The sequence below is a fragment of the Procambarus clarkii genome, chromosome 27 (assembly GCF_040958095.1).
Source record: "Procambarus clarkii isolate CNS0578487 chromosome 27, FALCON_Pclarkii_2.0, whole genome shotgun sequence".
Taxonomy (NCBI): domain Eukaryota; kingdom Metazoa; phylum Arthropoda; class Malacostraca; order Decapoda; family Cambaridae; genus Procambarus; species Procambarus clarkii.
This window is the reverse complement of record NC_091176.1, coordinates 8,851,042-8,868,984: the sequence shown is the minus strand read 5'-3', so window position 1 is coordinate 8,868,984 and position 17,943 is coordinate 8,851,042. Positions and strand designations below refer to the sequence as shown.

Genomic DNA, 17,943 nt, shown 5'->3' with positions numbered 1-17,943 from the left:
TATTATAAACAACAGAGGTCCTAGGACTGAGCCCTGAGGCACCCCACTTACAACATTTTCCCACTCTGACTTGACTCCATTTATACTAACTCTCTGTTTCCTTTGGTATAGCCATGCCCTAATCCTGCTAAATATAGCACCCCCAATACCATGAGACTCTAACTTTTTAATCAGTCTTTCATGTGGCACTGTATCAAAAGCTTTGCTAAAGTCAAGGTACACAACATCGCAATCCTTACCACTATCAACGGCCTCAACAATGCTAGAATAAAAAGATAACAAATTTGTTAAACATGAACGGCCATTTATAAAACCATGTTGCGACTCAATTATTAATTTATATTTTTCAATATGAAGACGAATTTTATTTGCTATTATAGATTCAAGTAACTTTCCCACAATAGACGTTAGGCTAATTGGTCGATAGTTAGACGCAAGTGATCTATCTCCTTTCTTAAAAACTGGTAACACATTAGCAACTTTCAAAAACTCTGGCACTCTGCCTGACTCTATTGATTTATTAAATATGGTTGACAGTGGGTCACAAAGCTCCTCTTTGCATTCTTTAAGCACCCTAGCAAACACTTCATCCGGCCCTGGGGATTAGTTTGGTTTGAGTTTTACTATTTGTTTAAGAACATCCTCTCTGGTAACTGTTAAACTCATCAACCTGTCCTCGTCCCCACCCACATAGACTTGTTCGGCTGAAGGCATATTGCTAAGTTCCTCTTCAGCAAATACAGATACAAAATACTTATTAAAAATACTACTCATCTCCTCATCACCATCCGTTACTTGACCCGTCTCAGCCCTCAATGGACCCATCCTTTCCCCAGTCTTAGCACGATATAACTGAAAAAAACCTTTTGGATTCGTCTTTGCTTGCCCCGCCATGCGAACTCCACAGTCTCTCCCCGCTCTCCCCATCTCCCCTCTAACATTTCCAACCAGTTGCACGAACTCCCGCTCCAAAGTGACCTCCCCACCCCCAATCCCTTTGTACCAAGCTCTCTTCCTACCTATAAGGTTCCTTGCTATCCACCCGGGTCACCGGCATTCGATCCACTCAACCCGCATGGCATACCACGTTCCCGCGCTTTTGCCCAGAATATTCCCAAACAAGCCATACACCGAATCCACATCGAAACCCCCATCCTCGCCACCCATCGCCGGGTTCCAAGACCGGCCCCCACCCCACACCCAAGACCCCCCAATCAATTTGACCCAAAAAACCTCCAAGGCCACCAAAATCAGCTTTTCTAAAATCCGGCACCCCAACAGAACCCTCTCCTACAGGTCTATTCCATTCTGATTTCTTTGTGATCACTGTTCCCTAGTTCCCTAGTTCTATTCTAAATCTAAATCATCGGCAAATTTGCAAATGTTGCTACTCAAACCTGAATCTAAATCATTTATATATATTATAAACAACAGAGGTCCCAGGACAGAGCCTTGAGGCACTCCACTTACAACATTTTCCCACTCTGACTTGATTCCATTTATACTAACTCTGTTTCCTTTGGTATAGCCATGCCCTAATCCAGCTTAATATAGCACCCCCAATACCATAAGACTCTATCTTTTTAATCAGTCTTTCATGTGGCACTGTATCAAAAGCTTTGCTAAAGTCAAGGTATACAACATCGCAATCCTTACCACTATCAACTGCCTCAACAATGCTAGAATAAAAAGATAACAAATTTGTTAAACATGAACGGCCATTTATAAAACCATGTTGCGACTCAATTATTAATTTATGTTTTTCAAGATGAAGACGAATTTTATTTGCTATTATGGATTCGAGTAACTTTCCCACAATAGACGTTAAGCTAATTGGTCGATAGTTAGACGCAAGTGATCTATCTCCTTTCTTAAAAACTGGTATCACATTAGCAACTTTCCAAAACTCTGGCACTCTGCCTGACTCTATTGATTTATTAAATATGGTTGACAGTGGGTCACAAAGCTCCTCTTTGCATTCTTTAAGCACCCTAGCAAACACTTCATCCGGCCCTGGGGATTTGTTTGGTTTGAGTTTTACTATTTGTTTAAGAACATCCTCCCTGGTAACTGCTAAACTCGTCAACCTGTCCTCGTCCCCACCCACATAGACTTGTTCGGCTGAAGGCATATTGTTAAGTTCCTCTTTAGTAAATACAGATACAAAATATTTATTAAAAATACTACTCATCTCTTCATCACTATCTGTTATTTGACCTGTCTCAGTTTTTAATGGACCTATCCTTTCCCTAGTCTTAGTACGATATAACTGAAAAAACCCTTTAGGATTTGTCTTTGCTTGCCCTGCTATGCGAACTTCATAGTTTCTTTTTGCTTTCCTTATCTCTTTTTTAACATTTCTAACCAGTTGTACGAATTCCTGTTCTAAAGTGACCTCCCCATTTTTAATCCTTTTGTACCAAGCTCTCTTTTTACCTATAAGGTTCTTCAAATTCTTTGTTATCCACTTTGGGTCATTAGTATTCGATCTATTCAATTTGTATGGTATACTACGTTCCTGTGCTTTGTTTAGAATATTCTTAAATAAGTTATATATTGAATCCACATCGAAATCCCCATTTAAGTCACCTATCGCTGGGTTCATGTCTCGCTCCAAGACCGGCCCACACCCCATACCCAAGACTTTCCAATCAATTTGACCCAAAAAATTTCTTAGGCTATTAAAATCAGCTTTTCGAAAATCTGGCACTTTAACAGAATTTTCTCCTACTGGTCTATTCCATTCTATGCTAAATCTGATTTCTTTGTGATCACTGCTCCCTAGCTCACTCCCTATTTCGATGTCATTAATTTGCGTTTCCCTGTTAGTTAACACTAAATCTAAAATATTATTTTCCCGTGTTGGTTCCTTAATGTGTTGCGTAAGAAAGCAATCGTCAATTAATTCTAGAAAATCTTCTGCTTCACTATTCCCTGTTTTGTTCAACCAGTTTATTCCGCTAAAATTAAAGTCACCCATGACATAAATACTGTTAGATCTAGATGCTCTAGATATTTCATCCCATAGGTGCTTTGCTTCCATTCTGTCTAAATTTGGTGGCCTATATATTACTCCTATTATAATATTATTTGCTTTTTCGTTTAATTCAATGCAAATAGTTTCTGTGTGTGGCTCTGTTTTGATTCCCTCTTTGAGACTACATTTCAAATTGTCCCTAACATATATGGCTACTCCCCCTCCTCGTCTAATATATCTATCTGAGTGAAATAGTTTAAATCCATATATTTGATATTCAGCTAATAGTTCTCTATTTTCTACTTTCATCCACGTTTCGGTAAGTGCAATAATATCTATTTTTTCTGTGCAGACAAGAGCATTTAATTCGTTAATTTTATTTCTTAGACTTCTACTGTTAGTGTAATATACCCTAAGTGAATTGTTATTTTGCGGACCTTCTCTTTCCCTGATCGTTTTGCCAATTCCTTTCTCCCACAAACACATATTTTTATTACCTCCTTCCTCCAAATCAATTCCCATACCTCTATCTACTAACAGTTTAAACCCAAACAAACACCTCTAACCACTTCTTCCAACGAGTTCGCAACAGCAACAACCCCAGCTCTCGATAGATGCACCCCATCACGAGCATACATTTCATTTTTTCCATAGAAGTGTTCCCAGTTATCTATGAAAGATATTGCATTTGATTTGCAATATCTTTCCAGCCGGCAATTGACACCAAGTGCCCTCGATATCCATTCATTTCCCACTCCCTTTCTTGGAAGAATGCCACATATGATCGGGATTCCTCCCTTGCTCCTAACTAATTCTATGGCTGTTTTATACCTCTGAATCAGTTCCTCACTCCTAACTCGACCAACATCATTTCCTCCCACGCTAATGCAAATAATGGGATTGTTCCCATTACCAGCCATAATATCATTCATGTTGTTTATAATATCACCAATGCCAGCTCCGGGATAGCAAACCCTTAACCTGTTCCCCCTATCTCTAGCACAAAACGCTCTATCCAAATACCTTATCTGGGAATCTCCCACAACTAATGTTTGCTTAGGTACTCCCTTTACTTTCTGAGGGGCCAGCGCTTCCTTTCTCTTCGTTGCTTTCCCTTTTGCGCGATCCGCAGTCTCACCACAGCACTCGTCCTCCAAAACGTCAAATGAATTAGAAGTTGCTATGGCGTTTGAAGGCGGCTTTATCAAAGTCTTCTTAAGGCCCCTGTCTTTCACAACTCTCCAAGACGAGGTCCCTTTACTACTGGTCTCCTCCTTCGTTACTTCTCGTTGTTCTTTAAGCTGACGCACCTCCTCCCGCAGAGAGTCCAACTCTGTCCTCAGGGCTCCCACTAGAGTCACCAGGTCCTTAACTACAAATTCCATATTGCTATGATAATATAACAACACTCAGGAGCTCCGGTTAACACAACCTCTCACTGTGACTTCACCTGACTGACTCGCAAACATTCAAAGCAAACATTCCTCTGATAATGCCTATACATGTAATACTACCAAAACTTCTGATATTGCCTATACCTCTGTAACTTCCTATTCCTCTGATACTGCCCTTACCTCTGAAATTGCCCTTACTTCTGATATTGCCTATACCTCTGATATTGCCTATTTCTCTGATAATGCCTATTCCTCTGATATTGCCTATTCCTCTGATATTGCCTATATTTCTGATATTGTCTTTTCCTCTGATATTGTCTATTCATCTGATATCGTCTATACCTCCAATAATACCTATTCCTCTGATATTGCTCTTACCTATTATATTGTAAACATAAGAACATAAGAACAAAGTTAACTGAGGAAGGCTTATTGGCCCATACGAGGCAGCTCCTATCTCATAACCACCCAATCCCACTCATATACTTGTCCAACCCGCGCTTGAAACAATCGAGGGACCCCACCTCCACCACGTTACGCGGCAATTGGTTCCACAAATCAACAAACCTTGTTACTGAACCAGTATTTACCCAAGTCTTTCCTAAATCTAAACTTATCCAATTTATACCCATTGTTTCGTGTTCTGTCTTGTGTTGATATTTTTAATACCCTATTAATATCCCCCCTGTTATGTCCATTCATCCACTTGTAAACCTCTATCATGTCACCCCTAACTCTTCGCCTTTCCAGTGAATGCAACTTAAGCTTTGTTAATCTTTTTCCATATGAAAGATTTCTAATTTGGGGAATTAATTTAGTCATCCTACGTTGGACACGTTCAAGTGAATTTATATCCATTCTATAATACGGGGACCAAAACTGAACTGCATAATCTAAATGGGGCCTAACCAGAGCAAGATATAGCTTAAGAACCACACCAGGTGTCTTGTTACTAACGCTTCGATTAATAAATCCCAGTGTCCTATTCGCCTTATTACGAACATTCATGCATTGATCCTTTTGCTTTAAATTCTTACTAATCATAACTCCCAGATCCCTTTCGCAATCCGACTTCGCAATCTCAACACCATCTAGCTCGTATCTTGTAACTCTTTTCATCATCATTACCTAGCCTCAGAACTTTACATTTATCAGCATTAAACTGCATTTGCCAATCCTTTGACCTTTTCAAAACCCTATCTAGATCAACTTGAAGTGATAGTGAGTCCTCCTCCGAATTAATTTCCCAACCGATTTTCGTATCATCAGCAAATTTGCAAATGTTGCTACTCAAACCTGAATCTAAATCATTTATATATATTATAAACAACAGAGGTCCCAGGACAGAGCCCTGAGGTACTCATAAGAACATAAGAACAAAGGTAACTGCAGAAGGCCTATTGGCCCATACGAGGCAGCTCCTATTCTATAACCACCCAATCCCACTCATATACTTGTCCAACCCGTGCTTGAAACAATCGAGGGACCCCACCTCCACAATGTTACGCGGCAATTGGTTCCACAAATCAACAACCCTGTTACTGAACCAGTATTTACCCAAGTCTTTCCTAAATCTAAACTTATCCAATTTATATCCATTGTTTCGTGTTCTGTCCTGTGTTGATACTTTTAATACCCTATTAATATCCCCCCGGTTATGTCCATTCATCCACTTGTAAACCTCTATCATGTCACCCCTAACTCTTCGCCTTTCCAGTGAATGCAACTTAAGCTTTGTTAATCTTTCTTCATATGAAAGATTTCTAATTTGGGGAATTAACTTAGTCATCCTACGCTGGACACGTTCAAGTGAATTTATATCCATTCTATAATATGGCGACCAAAACTGAACTGCATAATCTAAATGGGGCCTAACTAGAGCAAGATATAGCTTGAGAACCACACCAGGTGTCTTGTTACTAACGCTGCGATTAATAAATCCAAGTGTCCGATTTGCCTTATTACGAACATTTATGCATTGATCCTTTTGTTTTAAATTCTTACTAATCATAACTCCCAGATCCCTTTCGCAATCCGACTTCGCAATCACAACACCATCTAGCTCGTATCTTGTAACTCTATCATCATTACCTAACCTCAGAACTTTACATTTATCAGCATTAAACTGCATCTGCCAATGCTTTGACCATTTCAAAACCCTATCTAGATCAACTTGAAGTGATAGTGAGTCCTCCTCCGAATTAATTTCCCTACCGATTTTCGTATCATCGGCAAATTTGCAAATGTTGCTACTCAAACCTGAATCTAAATCATTTATATATATTATAAACAACAGAGGTCCCAGGACAGAGCCTTGAGGCACTCCACTTACAACATTTTCCCACTCTGACTTGATTCCATTTATACTAACTCTCTGTTTCCTTTGGTATAGCCATGCCCTAATCCAGCTTAATATAGCACCCCCAATACCATGAGACTCTATTTTTTTAATCAGTCTTTCATGTGGCACTGTATCAAAAGCTTTGCTAAAGTCAAGGTATACAACATCGCAATCCTTACCACTATCAACTGCCTCAACAATGCTAGAATAAAAAGATAACAAATTTGTTAAACATGAACGGCCATTTATAAAACCATGTTGCGACTCAATTATTAATTTATGTTTTTCAAGATGAAGACGAATTTTATTTGCTATTATAGATTCGAGTAACTTTCCCACAATAGACGTTAGGCTAATTGGTCGATAGTTAGACGCAAGTGATCTATCTCCTTTCTTAAAAACTGGTATCACATTAGCAACTTTCCAAAACTCTGGCACTCTGCCTGACTCTATTGATTTATTAAATATGGTTGACAGTGGGTCACAAAGCTCCTCTTTGCATTCTTTAAACACCCTAGCAAACACTTCATCCGGCCCTGGGGATTTGTTTGGTTTGAGTTTTACTATTTGTTTAAGAACATCCTCCCTGGTAACTGCTAAACTCGTCAACCTGTCCTCGTCCCCACCCACATAGACTTGTTCGGCTGAAGGCATATTGTTAAGTTCCTCTTTAGTAAATACAGATACAAAATATTTATTAAAAATACTACTCATCTCTTCATCACTATCTGTTATTTGACCTGTCTCAGTTTTTAATGGACCTATCCTTTCCCTAGTCTTAGTACGATATAACTGAAAAAACCCTTTAGGATTTGTCTTTGCTTGCCCTGCTATGCGAACTTCATAGTTTCTTTTTGCTTTCCTTATCTCTTTTTTAACATTTCTAACCAGTTGTACGAATTCCTGTTCTAAAGTGACCTCCCCATTTTTAATCCTTTTGTACCAAGCTCTCTTTTTACCTATAAGGTTCTTCAAATTCTTTGTTATCCACTTTGGGTCATTAGTATTCGATCTATTCAATTTGTATGGTATACTACGTTCCTGTGCTTTGTTTAGAATATTCTTAAATAAGTTATATATTGAATCCACATCGAAATCCCCATTTAAGTCACCTATCGCTGGGTTCATGTCTCGCTCCAAGACCGGCCCACACCCCATACCCAAGACTTTCCAATCAATTTGACCCAAAAAATTTCTTAGGCTATTAAAATCAGCTTTTCGAAAATCTGGCACTTTAACAGAATTTTCTCCTACTGGTCTATTCCATTCTATGCTAAATCTGATTTCTTTGTGATCACTGCTCCCTAGCTCACTCCCTATTTCGATGTCATTAATTTGCGTTTCCCTGTTAGTTAACACTAAATCTAAAATATTATTTTCCCGTGTTGGTTCCTTAATGTGTTGCGTAAGAAAGCAATCGTCAATTAATTCTAGAAAATCTTCTGCTTCACTATTCCCTGTTTTGTTCAACCAGTTTATTCCGCTAAAATTAAAGTCACCCATGACATAAATACTGTTAGATCTAGATGCTCTAGATATTTCATCCCATAGGTGCTTTGCTTCCATTCTGTCTAAATTTGGTGGCCTATATAATATTATATTATAATATTATTTGCTTTTTCGTTTAATTCAATGCAAATAGTTTCTGTGTGTGGCTCTGTTTTGATTCCCTCTTTGAGACTACATTTCAAATTGTCCCTAACATATATGGCTACTCCCCCTCCTCGTCTAATATATCTATCTGAGTGAAATAGTTTAAATCCATATATTTGATATTCAGCTAATAGTTCTCTATTTTCTACTTTCATCCACGTTTCGGTAAGTGCAATAATATCTATTTTTTCTGTGCAGACAAGAGCATTTAATTCGTTAATTTTATTTCTTAGACTTCTACTGTTAGTGTAATATACCCTAAGTGAATTGTTATTTTGCGGACCTTCTCTTTCCCTGATCGTTTTGCCAATTCCTTTCTCCCACAAACACATATTTTTATTACCTCCTTCCTCCAAATCAATTCCCATACCTCTATCTACTAACAGTTTAAACCCAAACAAACACCTCTAACCACTTCTTCCAACGAGTTCGCAACAGCAACAACCCCAGCTCTCGATAGATGCACCCCATCACGAGCATACATTTCATTTTTTCCATAGAAGTGTTCCCAGTTATCTATGAAAGATATTGCATTTGATTTGCAATATCTTTCCAGCCGGCAATTGACACCAAGTGCCCTCGATATCCATTCATTTCCCACTCCCTTTCTTGGAAGAATGCCACATATGATCGGGATTCCTCCCTTGCTCCTAACTAATTCTATGGCTGTTTTATACCTCTGAATCAGTTCCTCACTCCTAACTCGACCAACATCATTTCCTCCCACGCTAATGCAAATAATGGGATTGTTCCCATTACCAGCCATAATATCATTCATGTTGTTTATAATATCACCAATGCCAGCTCCGGGATAGCAAACCCTTAACCTGTTCCCCCTATCTCTAGCACAAAACGCTCTATCCAAATACCTTATCTGGGAATCTCCCACAACTAATGTTTGCTTAGGTACTCCCTTTACTTTCTGAGGGGCCAGCGCTTCCTTTCTCTTCGTTGCTTTCCCTTTTGCGCGATCCGCAGTCTCACCACAGCACTCGTCCTCCAAAACGTCAAATGAATTAGAAGTTGCTATGGCGTTTGAAGGCGGCTTTATCAAAGTCTTCTTAAGGCCCCTGTCTTTCACAACTCTCCAAGACGAGGTCCCTTTACTACTGGTCTCCTCCTTCGTTACTTCTCGTTGTTCTTTAAGCTGACGCACCTCCTCCCGCAGAGAGTCCAACTCTGTCCTCAGGGCTCCCACTAGAGTCACCAGGTCCTTAACTACAAATTCCATATTGCTATGATAATATAACAACACTCAGGAGCTCCGGTTAACACAACCTCTCACTGTGACTTCACCTGACTGACTCGCAAACATTCAAAGCAAACATTCCTCTGATAATGCCTATACATGTAATACTACCAAAACTTCTGATATTGCCTATACCTCTGTAACTTCCTATTCCTCTGATACTGCCCTTACCTCTGAAATTGCCCTTACTTCTGATATTGCCTATACCTCTGATATTGCCTATTTCTCTGATAATGCCTATTCCTCTGATATTGCCTATTCCTCTGATATTGCCTATATTTCTGATATTGTCTTTTCCTCTGATATTGTCTATTCATCTGATATCGTCTATACCTCCAATAATACCTATTCCTCTGATATTGCTCTTACCTATTATATTGTAAACATAAGAACATAAGAACAAAGTTAACTGAGGAAGGCTTATTGGCCCATACGAGGCAGCTCCTATCTCATAACCACCCAATCCCACTCATATACTTGTCCAACCCGCGCTTGAAACAATCGAGGGACCCCACCTCCACCACGTTACGCGGCAATTGGTTCCACAAATCAACAAACCTTGTTACTGAACCAGTATTTACCCAAGTCTTTCCTAAATCTAAACTTATCCAATTTATACCCATTGTTTCGTGTTCTGTCTTGTGTTGATATTTTTAATACCCTATTAATATCCCCCCTGTTATGTCCATTCATCCACTTGTAAACCTCTATCATGTCACCCCTAACTCTTCGCCTTTCCAGTGAATGCAACTTAAGCTTTGTTAATCTTTTTCCATATGAAAGATTTCTAATTTGGGGAATTAATTTAGTCATCCTACGTTGGACACGTTCAAGTGAATTTATATCCATTCTATAATACGGGGACCAAAACTGAACTGCATAATCTAAATGGGGCCTAACCAGAGCAAGATATAGCTTAAGAACCACACCAGGTGTCTTGTTACTAACGCTTCGATTAATAAATCCCAGTGTCCTATTCGCCTTATTACGAACATTCATGCATTGATCCTTTTGCTTTAAATTCTTACTAATCATAACTCCCAGATCCCTTTCGCAATCCGACTTCGCAATCTCAACACCATCTAGCTCGTATCTTGTAACTCTTTTCATCATCATTACCTAGCCTCAGAACTTTACATTTATCAGCATTAAACTGCATTTGCCAATCCTTTGACCTTTTCAAAACCCTATCTAGATCAACTTGAAGTGATAGTGAGTCCTCCTCCGAATTAATTTCCCAACCGATTTTCGTATCATCAGCAAATTTGCAAATGTTGCTACTCAAACCTGAATCTAAATCATTTATATATATTATAAACAACAGAGGTCCCAGGACAGAGCCCTGAGGTACTCATAAGAACATAAGAACAAAGGTAACTGCAGAAGGCCTATTGGCCCATACGAGGCAGCTCCTATTCTATAACCACCCAATCCCACTCATATACTTGTCCAACCCGTGCTTGAAACAATCGAGGGACCCCACCTCCACAATGTTACGCGGCAATTGGTTCCACAAATCAACAACCCTGTTACTGAACCAGTATTTACCCAAGTCTTTCCTAAATCTAAACTTATCCAATTTATATCCATTGTTTCGTGTTCTGTCCTGTGTTGATACTTTTAATACCCTATTAATATCCCCCCGGTTATGTCCATTCATCCACTTGTAAACCTCTATCATGTCACCCCTAACTCTTCGCCTTTCCAGTGAATGCAACTTAAGCTTTGTTAATCTTTCTTCATATGAAAGATTTCTAATTTGGGGAATTAACTTAGTCATCCTACGCTGGACACGTTCAAGTGAATTTATATCCATTCTATAATATGGCGACCAAAACTGAACTGCATAATCTAAATGGGGCCTAACTAGAGCAAGATATAGCTTGAGAACCACACCAGGTGTCTTGTTACTAACGCTGCGATTAATAAATCCAAGTGTCCGATTTGCCTTATTACGAACATTTATACATTGATCCTTTTGTTTTAAATTCTTACTAATCATAACTCCCAGATCCCTTTCGCAATCCGACTTCGCAATCACAACACCATCTAGCTCGTATCTTGTAACTCTATCATCATTACCTAACCTCAGAACTTTACATTTATCAGCATTAAACTGCATCTGCCAATGCTTTGACCATTTCAAAACCCTATCTAGATCAACTTGAAGTGATAGTGAGTCCTCCTCCGAATTAATTTCCCTACCGATTTTCGTATCATCGGCAAATTTGCAAATGTTGCTACTCAAACCTGAATCTAAATCATTTATATATATTATAAACAACAGAGGTCCCAGGACAGAGCCTTGAGGCACTCCACTTACAACATTTTCCCACTCTGACTTGATTCCATTTATACTAACTCTCTGTTTCCTTTGGTATAGCCATGCCCTAATCCAGCTTAATATAGCACCCCCAATACCATGAGACTCTATTTTTTTAATCAGTCTTTCATGTGGCACTGTATCAAAAGCTTTGCTAAAGTCAAGGTATACAACATCGCAATCCTTACCACTATCAACTGCCTCAACAATGCTAGAATAAAAAGATAACAAATTTGTTAAACATGAACGGCCATTTATAAAACCATGTTGCGACTCAATTATTAATTTATGTTTTTCAAGATGAAGACGAATTTTATTTGCTATTATAGATTCGAGTAACTTTCCCACAATAGACGTTAGGCTAATTGGTCGATAGTTAGACGCAAGTGATCTATCTCCTTTCTTAAAAACTGGTATCACATTAGCAACTTTCCAAAACTCTGGCACTCTGCCTGACTCTATTGATTTATTAAATATGGTTGACAGTGGGTCACAAAGCTCCTCTTTGCATTCTTTAAACACCCTAGCAAACACTTCATCCGGCCCTGGGGATTTGTTTGGTTTGAGTTTTACTATTTGTTTAAGAACATCCTCCCTGGTAACTGCTAAACTCGTCAACCTGTCCTCGTCCCCACCCACATAGACTTGTTCGGCTGAAGGCATATTGTTAAGTTCCTCTTTAGTAAATACAGATACAAAATATTTATTAAAAATACTACTCATCTCTTCATCACTATCTGTTATTTGACCTGTCTCAGTTTTTAATGGACCTATCCTTTCCCTAGTCTTAGTACGATATAACTGAAAAAACCCTTTAGGATTTGTCTTTGCTTGCCCTGCTATGCGAACTTCATAGTTTCTTTTTGCTTTCCTTATCTCTTTTTTAACATTTCTAACCAGTTGTACGAATTCCTGTTCTAAAGTGACCACCCCATTTTTAATCCTTTTGTACCAAGCTCTCTTTTTACCTATAAGGTTCTTCAAATTCTTTGTTATCCACTTTGGGTCATTAGTATACGATCTATTCAATTTGTATGGTATACTACGTTCCTGTGCTTTGTTTAGAATATTCTTAAATAAGTTATATATTGACTCCACGTCGAAATCCCCATTTAAGTCACCTATCGCTGGGTTCATGTCTCGCTCCAAGACCGGCCCACACCCCATACCCAAGCCTTTCCAATCAATTTGACCCAAAAAATTTCTTAGGCTATTAAAATCAGCTTTTCGAAAATCTGGCACTTTAACAGAATTTTCTCCTACTGGTCTATTCCATTCTATGCTAAATCTGATTTCTTTGTGATCACTGCTCCCTAGCTCACTCCCTATTTCGATGTCATTAATTTGCGTTTCCCTGTTAGTTAACACTAAATCTAAAATATTATTTTCCCGTGTTGGTTCCTTAATGTGTTGCGTAAGAAAGCAATCGTCAATTAATTCTAGAAAATCTTCTGCTTCACTATTCCCTGTTTTGTTCAACCAGTTTATTCCGCTAAAATTAAAGTCGCCCATGACATAAATACTGTTAGATCTAGATGCTCTAGATATTTCATCCCATAGATGCTTTGCTTCCATTCTGTCTAAATTTGGTGGCCTATATATTACTCCTATTATAATATTATTAGCTTTTTCGTTTAATTCAATCCAAATAGTTTCTGTGTGTGGCTCTGTTTTGATTCCCTCTTTGAGACTACATTTCAAATTGTCCCTAACATATATGGCTACTCCACCTCCTCGTCTAATATATCTATCTGTGTGAAATAGTTTAAATCCATATATTTGATATTCAGCTAATAGTTCTCTATTTTCTACATTCATCCACGTTTCGGTAAGTGCAATAATATCTATTTTTTTCTGTGCAGACAAGAGCATTTAATTCGTTAATTTTATTTCTTAGACTTCTACTCTTAGTGTAGTATACCCTAAGTGAATTGTTATTTTGCGGACCTTCTCTTTCCCTGATCGTTTTGCCAATTCCTTTCTCCCACAAACACATACTTTTATTACCTCCTTCCTCCAAATCAATTCCCATACCTCTATCTACTAACAGTTTAAACCCAAACAAACACCTCTAACCACTTCTTCTAGCGAGTTCGCAACAGCAACAACCCCAGCTCTCGATAGATGCACCCCATCACGAGCATACATTTCATTTCTTCCATAGAAGTGTTCCCAGTTGTCTATGAAAGATATTGCATTTGATTTGCAATATCTTTCCAGCCGGCAATTGACACCAAGTGCCCTCGATATCCATTCATTTCCCACTCCCTACTACTCCACTAACAACATTATCTCACTCTGACTTAACCCCATTTATACTAACTCTCTGTTTCCTTTGGAATAGCTATGCCCTAATCCAAGTTAATATAACACCCCAATACCATGAGCTTCTATTTTTTTAATTAGTCTTTCATGTGGCACTGTATCAAAAGCTTTGCTAAAGTCAAGGTACACAACATCACAATCCTTACCACTATCAACTGCCTCAACTATGCTGGAATAAAAAGTTAGCAAATTTGTTAAACATGAACGGCCATTTGTAAAACCATGTTGCGACTCATTTATTAATTTATGTTTTTCAAGATGGAGACGAATTGTATTTGCAATTATTGATTCAAGTAACTTTCCCACAATAGACGTTAGGCTAATTGGCCGATAGTTTGACGCAAGTGATCTATCTCCTTTCTTAAAAATTGGTACCACATTAGCTACCTTCCATGACTCTGGCACTCTGCCTGACTCTATTGATTTATTAAATATGGTAGACAGTGGCTCGGAAAGCTCCTCTTTGCATTCTTTAAGCACCCTGGCAAACACTTCATCCGGCCCTGGGGATTTGTTTGGTTTTAGTTTTTCTAATTGTTTAATTACATCCTCCCTGGTAACTGCTAAACTCGTCAACCTGTCCTCATCCCCACCCACATAGACTTGTTCGGCTGAAGGCATATTGTTAAGTTCCTCTTTAGTAAATACAGATACAAAATATTTATTAAAAATACTACTCATCTCTTCATCACTATCTGTTATTTGACCTGACTCAGTTTTTAATGGACCTATCCTTTCCCTAGTCTTAGTACGATATAACTGAAAAAAACCTTTAGGATTTGTCTTTGCTTGCTCTGCTATGCGAACTTCATAGTTTCTTTTTGCTTTCCTAATCTCTTTTTTAACATTTCTAACCAGTTGTATGAATTCCTGTTCTAAACCAACTTCTCCATTCTTAATCCTTTTGTACCAAGCTCTCTTTTTACCTATAAGGTTCTTTAAATTATTTGTTATTCACTTTGGGTCATTAGTATTCGATCTATTCAATTTGTATGGTATACTACGTTCCTGTGCTTTGTTTAGAATATTCTTAAATAAGTTATATATTAAATCCACATCGAAATCCCCTTTTACGTCACCTATCGCTGGGTTCATGTCTCGCTCTAAGACCGGCCCACACCCCATACCCAAGACTTTCCAATCTATTTGACCCAAAAAATTTCTTAGGCTATTAAAATCAGCTTTTCGAAAATCTGGCACTTTAACAGAATTTTCTCCTACAGGTCTATTCCAATCTATGCTAAATCTGATTACTTTGTGATCACTATTCCCTAGCTCACTCCCTATTTCGATGTCATTAATTTGTGTTTCCCTGTTAGTTAACACTAAATCTAAAATATTATTTTCCCGCGTTGGTTCCTTAATGTGTTGCATAAGAAAGCAATCGTCAATTAATTCTAGAAAATCTTCTGCTTCACTATTCCCTGTTTTGTTCACCCAGTTTATTCCACTAAAATTAAAGTCACCCATGACATAAATACTGTTAGATCTAGATGCTCTAGATATTTCATCCCATAGATGCTTTGCTTCCATTCTGTCTAAATTTGGTGGCCTATATATAACTCCTATTATAATTTTATTCGCTTTTTCGTTTAATTCTATCCAAATAGTTTGTGTGTGGCTCAGTTTTGATTCCCTCTTTGAGACTACATTTCAAATTGTCCCTAACTTATATGGCTACTCCCCCTCCTCGTCTAATATATCTATCTGTGTGAAATAGTTTAAATCCATTTATCTGATATTCAGCTAATAGTTCTCTATTTTCTACATTCATCCACGTTTCGGTAAGTGCAATAATATCTATTTTTTATGTGCAGACAAGAGCATTTAATTCATTAATTTTATTTCTTCGACTTCTACTGTTAGTGTAATATATCCTAAGTGAATTGTTATTTTGAGGCCCTTTTCCCTCCCTGATCATTTTGCCAATTCTTTTCTCCCACGAACACATACTTTTATTACCTCCTTCCTCCAAATCAATTCCCATACCACTATCTACTAACAGTTTAAACCCAAACAAACACCTCTAACCACTGGTTCCAACGAGTTCGCAACAGCAACAACCCCAGCCCTCGATAGATGCACCCCATCACGAGCATACATTTCATTTCTTCCATAGAAGTGTTCCCAGTTGTCTATGAAAGATATTGCATTTGATTTGCAATATCTTTCCAGCCGCCAATTGACACCAAGTGCCCTCGACATCCATTCATTTGCCACTCCCTTTCTTGGAAGATTGCCACATATGATCGGGATTCCTCCCTTGCTCCTAACTAATTCAATGGCTGTCCTGAATCGCTGTATTAGTTCCTCACTCCTAACTCGCCCAACATCATTACCACCTGCACTAATACAAATAATGGGTTTGTTCCCATTTCCCGTCATAATATCATTCATGTTTCCAACAATATCACCAATTCCAGCTCCCGGATAGCAAACCCTTAACCTGTTCCCGCTATCTCTAGCACAAAACGTTCTGTCTAAATACCTCACCTGGTTATCTCCCACAATAATATAATCCCCCACAGAGGTTTATACCTCTGATATTGCCAACTGGAGGAACCGGTCGGCCGAGCGGACAGCACACTGGACTTGTGATCCTGTGGTCCCGGGCGCCGGCGAGAAACAATGGGCAGAGTTTCTTTCACCCTATGCCCCTGTTACCTAGCAGTAAAATAGGTACCTGGGTGTTTGTCAACTGTCACGGGCTGCTTCCTGCGGGTGGAGGCCTGGTCGAAGACCGGGCTGCGGGGACACTAAAGCTCCGAAATCATCTCAAGAAGATCTCAAGATTGCCTGTAATTCTGATATCGTTTATACCTATGATATTGCTTGTACCTCTGATTTTGCCTTTACCTCTGATGTTGTACAGACCTCTCATATTGCCTATACCTCTGATATTGTTGGTACCTCTCATATTGTACTTAACTCTGTTATAGTTCTTACCTCTGACATTATCTATACTAATGATATTGCCTTTTACAGAAATATTGCCTGAACCTCTGAAGTTGTCAATCCTGCTGATATTGCCTATACCTCTGTTATTACCCATGCTTCAAATATTGTCTATGCCTCTAATATTGCCTATACCTTTGATATTGCCCTTTCCTCTGATACTGCCCTTACCTCTGGTATTGCCTATCACTGTGATATTGCCTATTCCTCTGATATTGTCAATAACTCTGATGTTACCTATATCTCTGATATTGCCTATGCTTCTGATATTTCCAATACCTTTGATATTGCCCTTACCTCTGATATTGACTATACCTATGATAATGCCTATACTTCTGATATTGACTGTTCCTCTGATAATGCCTATACTTCTGATATTGACTGTTCCTCTGATATTGCCTATACCTTTCATTTTGCCTATACCTCAGATATTGCATATAACTCTGATATTGCCTATACCTCTGATATTTCCCCTACCTCTGATATTTCCTATTCCTCTGATATTGCCCTTACCTTTTGATATTGCCTATAGCGCTGATATTACCTCTTTCTTTGATATTGCCAATGCCTCTGATATTGTCTATACATCTGACATTGTCTATACCTCTGATATTGCCTATACTTTTGATATTGCATATATCTCTGATATTGACTATACCTCTGATATTGCCTATACCTCTGATATTACCTATACCTCTGATATTCCCTATACCTCTGATGTTGCCC

At 38.5% G+C, this 17,943-nt stretch overlaps 1 protein-coding gene across 1 annotated transcript in view; it reads left to right on the top strand.

Annotated features, from left to right (window-relative positions):
- LOC138369091 (uncharacterized) overlaps positions 1-17,737 on the top strand; it is a 29,036-nt gene extending 11,299 nt beyond the window's left edge. Inside the window, exon 7 of the mRNA XM_069332024.1 lies at positions 17,271-17,737. Coding sequence (XP_069188125.1) covers positions 17,271-17,737 — 467 coding nt within the window. The remainder of the gene's footprint in view (positions 1-17,270) is intronic.
- Positions 17,738-17,943: the final 206 nt, after the last annotated feature.